Source organism: Anguilla anguilla, chromosome 14 (genome assembly GCF_013347855.1).
Source record: "Anguilla anguilla isolate fAngAng1 chromosome 14, fAngAng1.pri, whole genome shotgun sequence".
Taxonomy (NCBI): Eukaryota; Metazoa; Chordata; class Actinopteri; order Anguilliformes; family Anguillidae; genus Anguilla; species Anguilla anguilla.
In genome coordinates, this window is record NC_049214.1 from 4,433,576 (window position 1) to 4,441,557 (window position 7,982).

Consider the following 7,982-nt stretch of genomic DNA (forward strand, 5'->3'; position numbering starts at 1 on the left):
CCCCCCGCTCTGCCCCTTTCCCTCTGTCTGTCACTCTCCCTCTGTCTGTCACTGCCCTGTCCATCATCCCCCCGCTCTGCCCCTTTCCCTCTGTCTGTCACTCTCCCTCTGTCTGTCACTGCTCTGTCCATCATCCCACAGCTCCACCCCTTTCCCTCTGTCTGTCACTCTCCCTCTGTCTGTCACTGCTCTGACCCTCATATATATATATATATATATATATATATATATAAAACACATTTTACAACACCATAATATATACTGCATGTATGTCTAATTACGAAAGTTTTTGTGTGCGTGTGTGTGTGTGTGCGCCTGTGTGTGCGTGTGTGTGTGTGCCTGTGTGTGTTTGTGTGTGCCTGTGCGTGCGTGTATGTACGTGTGTGCGCGTACACGCGTCCGTGTGTGTGTGTGCGTGTGTGTGTGTGCGTGTGTGTGTGCCTGCGTGCGTGTTTGTGTGTGCCTGTGCGTATAGCCGGCCTGCTGTACAAGTTCCCGAAAGACTGCAGCCAGGCCCTGCTGAACGGGGACACGGCCTCCGGCCTCTACACCATCTACATCGGCGGAGCGGAGAACAAGCCCCTCCAGGTGTACTGCGACATGAGCACCGACGGGGGCGGCTGGATCGTGAGTGACCGCCCAACTGCACTGCGCCTGTGACTGTGACTGTGACTGAGCTCTGACTGTGCTGTGACTGGACTGTGACTGTGCTCTGACTGTGACTGAGCTCTGACTGTGCTGTGACTGGACTGTGACTGTGCTCTGACTGTGACTGAGCTCTGACTGTGCTGTGACTGGACTGTGACTGTGCTCTGACTGTGCTGTGACTGTTACTGTGACTGAGCTGTGACTGCGACTGCGCCGCACCTGTGACTGTGACTGAGCTGTGACTGACTGTGACTGAGAGATGACTGTGCTGTGACTGAACTGTGGCTGTGCTGTGACTGCGCCGCGCCTGTGACTGTGACTGTGCTGTGACTGAGCTCTGACTGTGCTCTGTCAGTATCTGCTCTGAGAAATAACGCTTAATAATATAAATAATAATGCTTTTAAGGCAATAAACCCTGAATTGCTACACACACACACGCACACACACTCAGGTGTTCTGTTACTGTGCCCCCAACCTGGGATTTGACCCTGCAGCCCCTTGTCTCCGCAGGTGATCCTGAGACGGCAGAATGGTAACGTGGAGTTCTTCAGGAACTGGAGGAATTACTCTGCCGGCTTCGGCGAATTGAACAACGAGTTCTGGTTCGGTAAGTCACCCCCTCCTTTCATTTTCCCCTCTCCCTCTCCCTCCCTCGCTCCACCGCCCTCGTTTCCCCTCTCCTCGCTCCACCTTGGCAACCGTAACCACGGCGCTTGTCGCTCCTCCCCCCCCAGGCCTCAGCAACCTGCACAAGGTGTCCACGGCCGGGCAGTACGAGCTGCGGGTGGACCTGCGGGACCAGGGCGAGGAGGCCTACGCCCAGTACGACAAGTTCGTGGTCAACGAGCCTCGCGGCCGCTACAAGCTCGGCCTGGGCAGCTACAGCGGCACCGCAGGTACGCCCCTCTCTCCGTATTAATCAAGCGTCTCTAACCGCGTCTGTTACGGCCGGCTCAAAGGGCCTGCCCCAAAAACAGACAGAAACGGATCTAAAAACAAACCCAGACATTTATTAATCTAAATTACAAACTAAGGCACAAACTAAAACAAACAAAAACACTTTTTGTTTTGAGATCTTTTGTTCTCAAAAAAAAGATCTCCACAAAACACAAACCACACACAGCCCCAAATAAGATCTCGAAGAAAAGATCTCTACCCAAAACACAAAAGCCCCAAAAGAAAATCTCCCCTGCCTCATACTACTGGGCTTATAATTGGGCCCCAGGCAGGTGGAGGCAATCAGGCAATTAGGTAATTAAGCCTAAAACTACCTCCACCTGCACTACCCAGGTAAGCAGAGGCAGGGGACATAACCGAATCGCTCACAATGCAGGCCAACGTAATTGCGGTCAGGTTGGACCGGCGTAATCGTCACAGGATTTCATCGACCGGGGACCGTTTTTTTTCCGGTCGATGAGTTCCGGTCCTCCCCGGGTTTTTTGTTCCCCTTTCTCAGGCGACTCGCTGAGCTACCATCAAGGCCGCCCCTTCTCCACCTACGACAACGACAACGACATCGCCGTCACCAACTGCGCCCTGTCCTACAAGGGCGCCTTCTGGTACAAGAACTGCCACCGCGTCAACGTCATGGGGCGCTACGGCGACAACAGCCACAGCAAGGTGAGGGAGCGTCGCCCGGCAACCAGCCTCTGTACAGTTCATATCTATGACAACCGGCCTGTTTCAAGTGTATTTCTATGGAAAACAGCCTCTGTAAAGTGCATATCTATGACAACCAGCCTGTTTGAAGCGTATTTCTATGGAAAACAGCCTCTGTAAAGTGCATATCTATGACAACCGGCCTGTTTGAAGTGTATTTTTATGGAAAACAGCCTCTGTAAAGTGCATATCTATGACAAGCGGCCTGTTTGAAGTGTATTTCTATGGCAAACAGCCTCTGTAAAGTGCATATCTATGACAACCGGCCTGTTTGAAGTGTATTTCTATGGAAAACAGCCTCTGTAAAGTGCATATCTATGACAACCGGCCTGTTTCAAGCATATTTCTATGGCAAACAGCCTCTGTAAAGTGCATATCTATGACAACTGGCCTGTTTGAAGTGTATATCTATGGCAAACAGCCTCTGTAAAGCTCATACCTGTGCCAGCCAGCCTCAGAACGCACAACTGCAGAACATTTCTGTGCAGTGACCGGCCTTGACGAAGCCTCTGTGTTTGACTGGCCCCCGCTCCCCTCCTTTCCCCCAGGGTGTAAACTGGTTCCACTGGAAGGGGCACGAGCACTCCATCGAATTCGTGGAAATGAAGATGAGGCCGGTCAACTTCAGAAACTTTGAAGGAAGACGGAAACGATCATAAAACGCCTCCCCATGAGACCCCTTCAGCCCCGCCCAGCCAAGCCGCTCGCCCCCCCCCCCTCCCCTCCACCACCACACCCCTCCCTCTCTCCTCTGTCCCTGCCCAATACCAATATGACTTTACCCCCCCCCCCCCCCAACACACACAAACATTCCCTTCCCCTGAACTGAACAAAGCCACCGCCAAGTACGAGAACACAGAACCATCTCGCCTCACCTCTCCCTCTGTCGCTCGGTCCCCAGACCTCCAGCGAGACTCCCAGGCAGTCTGACAGACAGACAGGCAGGCAGGCCGAATGCATCTCACCAAGGCTGGACTGCTGCAGTTGCCGCGGACCTGTACTGTTTAAGCACAGTAACAAAAAAAAAAACAACCTACATGTACACACACCAAAGAAAGAGGCCTGCTCTGGGGCGGAATACAGGACAGCGGTGATCCCAAATGCTCCCAGCAGAGGGCGCCACTGAGTCTCTCGCTCGTGGATTTAAATGGATTTTTTTTTACTATGATGGGTTTGACCTGCGCTGTCTTCTGTGTCCATGATACACAGTCTCAGGAGGTCATTCCAGGTTTTTCTACAGAGGGGGCCACATCTGTTTGCACAGTGGTTTTTTCAAAAAAAATTTAAGTGTTTTATTTTACTCTCCCCATCAGTACCTTTTCACAAACTAGCATGCTTTCTGAACAAGACTAACTTTCTATTTGTTAACTGAACTATGAGCTGCTATTCCATGTGGCCCAGGCTTCCTTTGGGAAGTCTGTATTTCAGTGTAATTAATTTTTGGAAATTAAGCTGCAGTATTAGACAAGTTTAGCATTGGTATGGAGACATAGCTTTTGTCTCCTCTTCCATTACGCTTTTCCTTACTCCTCCATCCCTCCATCTTCACTATCTCTTCTCTGTTTAAGAGAGAGGGAGATGCATTTCTAAATTAAATCATCTGATGTACTGTTTCAAACATGAAGAGAACACAGACTGTGTCCTACCAGCCCAAGGCAGGGACAGAGGAAATCTAAAATAATTAAAATGTCTTATCTTTATATTATGTCCTTCTACAGAACATCCAAGGCAGGACCTGCTACTCAATTATAATATATCTAAAATAATGCACGATGACCGGTACATTTTTATTTTTTTAATTTTATTTTTTTCCTTTTTTTTTTTTTTTTTTTTGAAAAATGTGAAACTAAATTTTAGGGAAGTTTAAAATAAAGGAATGGTGCTTCCACTTTTTAATTAAAGTTGTTACTCAATAAAAAGATGAAACTGACTTGGGGAAAAGTTTTGTCCCTTGTGAAGATTTTAAAAAAAGAAATGGAACTAGAGGCTTTTAAAACTAAAAAGAAACTAAATGTATATATTCCACCTAGTAAGAACCACATCTTGGCCTACCACTCCTAGTTTGAATGCTTGAGGGCATAAAGTCTGTATTCTAACGAGGGAAACCTTCCATAATATGAACATGCCAGTAAGACATGATTGAATAGCTGTGTAAATGATGTCACTTACATTTGAATTTGTTGTTTTATAACTGAAATTTAAAAAAAAAAGATGTTTCTCTGTATCCCTTAATAAACAAACAACCTTTGTTTAGTAATGCCTTATTGCAAATCAACATTTTTTAATATAACTTTTCTGTCCTCTGCTTTTTCTGGCTTTGCTGTTACACACATTGTCTAAAGGGTGATTACTCACATTACATTTAGCATTCAGCACTTATTCAGAGTCACTTACAAAAGGGCTAATCGGTGTCAGAACTGACAGTAGTAGCTAGTATATAAACCTATAACATAACGTCGGTAGGTGCATGAGATACTGAGGATGTACAACATTAAGTAGCTAATATGCAGTAATAGATATAGTAATAGATGTGTCATTGGAATTGGCTTGTAATCCTTTGAAAATGCTCAAAATTCCTGGTTAGCTGAGCCAGGATACAGTGCAAACAGGTGTGCTTTCAGTCTGTGGTGGAAGACTGACATTGAATCTAACTTGCAGGAAGCTACTTCCACCACTGGGGGGCAGAGTAGAGAAGACCTCAGAACTGCTCCAAACCAAGCACTGAAGTATGTCATAAATTATGACAAATTTAACGGCTAAGGTGTTAAGTGCGCATTTACGATTAGTTTCAAAACTAGGCTATACTTTTTCACTCCTTGGCGATGTTCTTTTCAATACCCGCTACTGAATAGAATCAACTTTACTCTTTCCTTTTTTTTGGCTATAGTTTGTGTGCGTTTTTTTTTTTTTTTTTGTGGAATGTTATATGAGAAAGTAAAATTAGGGTTTGATTTTAGTAAGGATTGCATATTATTGATGTAGACTGAGTGGTAATCATCATCGTCATCATCCTGTTCTGTTCTTTAATACTATCAGTGTTTTATTGCATGTATTTTAACACGGCAGAATGATTAGCAACTAAAGGGAAGAACACAAAACAGTATAAAAATGTATTATAAATTATCCTCTATTGTTAAGTCAATTTAAAATGTCAAAACAAGTTTTTCTTTTTTAGAAGCTTCACTTATGTATTACCTCCATGTTGCCCACCAGATGGCGCCATAACAGAGATTATGTCTCGAGTTCAGACTCCCTTAAAAACAGTGAGTTTAGCTTCCATTTTTGCAGTTATCTTGTTACTGACTTGGAGAGAGAGATGCTGCTCTCTAACTTCCTTTGCGGTGTCATACACTGTTTCACAATACCAGTAACTATATACCTGCTATGCCTTGAGACAGACATGAGTGTAATACAAACCAGACCGGCTCAAAACCTAGTATGTGGCTAGACCAAACCACCCAACCAATGGTGTAACTTCATCACTCACTCAGTCACTCAGTCACAGACATTCACGTTTATAGGGCTGGCCCCGCTGTTGCAGTCCAGCCAAAAAGAGATATAAAAGAAATACCAGAATGTGACTTGTGACCTGCGGTGTGATAAAAAGTGCTACTTGATATGACATACTTTAAAAGAGAGCATGTCCTTGGCTGTGATCTCCTGAATCTATAGCGGGGGTCCACTCATTCTCTATCAAATATTCTTACGGCAACACTTCACTATTTACGGGAAATATATAGCCCTCCCCTTCCTCTCTACAACCACTCTATCTCCCTGTCCTCTCTGTCTGATTTCTTCCTCTCATAAATGCAGATGTCTCAAATTATTCTCTCACGCCATCCAGCCTCCTTTTCCTCTGGAACTGATCCCCTCATCTCTCTTCCTCTTCATCACTCCATCACCGCCGCCGTTCTGTTTTCCTCTCCGGTTAACCCCTTCCTGTCCACTGGCCATTTCTCCTCATCTGTCCGAGAGGCTGGTGTCACCCGCTTGCTGAAGGGACGAGACTCTAGAGCCCTCTTCCATCCGTGACTGCCGCCCAGTCTCTGCTTCTCTGCGGTAAGGTCCGTGCTACGACACTTGAACCGGTGCTGGCTTCCGCTGACCCTGTAGAAAATGGCGTCTCATCCCTGATTGAAATAACCACTATGCCATTGGCTGATGCACAAGGCAGCTTGAGCAACATGAGCACAACTTACTGACCCCCCTTGCCCTACACACATATACACATACACACACACACACACACACACCTTTAACAAGCACATATGCATACACATATACACATACACACACACAACACACGAAACACACACATGCGTGCGCACACACATTCAGAGCAGGTTGTAGGCACAGGTGACAAGGGGGGATAGGTGATGGGAAAACCAAGGGGTAAAAAAAAATCCATGTGCTGTATTCATGATAGTTAGGGAAAAAAACCCTCCTGGTTCACAACCGTCACCCCTCCTCCTTCCCCCAGTCTGCAATCGCAACCTTCCACTCGCCTGTTCGCTGTCATGCCTAGGTTGGCAGAAAGGCTAACGTTGTCCCTGCGCATGAGCGCATTGTTCTCTGGAAAAGCTTGCCAGAGCCACAAACTCTCTGGAATGTCACACGGTTTGGCTCCCCACCCGTTGCTGACACACACATTTTGGGCAGGTTCAATAAAGACTCCGGCAAGCTTTGCTCAGAAAATTGGCCACTTCGGCCACATAGACCTGGCAGCCATGCTCCTGTCTGCTGCAAGACGGCTGTCACCAAATGCACATGAAGTTTACAACCAAAATATCAATGTAGCTAAGTGCTGAGTTGAAAATACACAACACAAAATGAGTATTTTAGTTGTACTGAGTACATTTAGCCCCTACTGCACTCATATAAACTCTTTTTTTTTTAGTTGATTACCTTGCTAAAACCAGCTGGGATTATAAACTGGTTTAAGGTGTGTTTTTGACACTTCTAGCTGGTCGTAGCTGATCTGTGGCAAGTCAAAGCTGGTTAAACTGGCAGAGTAAGCTGGCGGTGAACTGTTGGACTAGCAGACTGCATACAGTACGCTGGTCAGCTGGTGAACAGCTGGTTGACCAGTTTAAAGTGTGAAAAACACATCTTAAACCAGCTTGACCAGTTTATACGGGTTCAAGATGGAATTTTCAGCAGGATATAAACGGGGAATTTTACCATAAATCATGTCATGGTGCCAGTCCCTTGTATGAGGAAATAACTGAATACCAGAAATGCTGCACCATCAGAAACAAACACGGGCATGCATTTCATGCGGCGAGACTTCCAGATCATTCCTATTAAAAGCCGCTCCCTCTTTAATAAATGCAAAGTGAAACTATCACACGGTGATATATGTGCACGGTGTACACATAGCCTACATGTACACAGGCTATGTCAAGAAAACCTTAATTACACACACACAAACTTATACATCCATGTACACATATCCCGGGCAACTCTGCCATTGGTCTTGGCTTGGCTTGACTGTGAGAAATTGAGAGGAAAGTGGGATGAGCAAACCGCGGTTTGCAATTTGTAATCGTAATGAGGTGTTCCTTAGACAACTGTGCAAACATGCATATCGACAGACGGTTCAAAATCAGCCCGCCCTATAGCACAATGGCCAACAACTAGTACTGTCAGGGGCGCCTGACATTAAAGAGGCGGG

The 7,982-nt window shown here is 46.1% G+C and overlaps 1 protein-coding gene across 2 annotated transcripts in view; it reads left to right on the forward strand.

Moving 5' to 3' along the window:
- Nucleotides 1–4,561, forward strand: part of LOC118213136 (tenascin-like) — a 63,784-nt gene extending 59,223 nt beyond the window's left edge. For both annotated transcript variants that reach the window (XM_035391852.1, XM_035391853.1), the window contains exons 19-23: nucleotides 476–627; nucleotides 1,160–1,256; nucleotides 1,384–1,545; nucleotides 2,106–2,269; nucleotides 2,857–4,561. In XM_035391852.1, coding sequence (XP_035247743.1) covers nucleotides 476–627; nucleotides 1,160–1,256; nucleotides 1,384–1,545; nucleotides 2,106–2,269; nucleotides 2,857–2,967 — 686 coding nt within the window. In that variant the 3' untranslated portion in view covers nucleotides 2,968–4,561. The remainder of the gene's footprint in view (nucleotides 1–475; nucleotides 628–1,159; nucleotides 1,257–1,383; nucleotides 1,546–2,105; nucleotides 2,270–2,856) is intronic.
- Nucleotides 4,562–7,982: the final 3,421 nt, after the last annotated feature.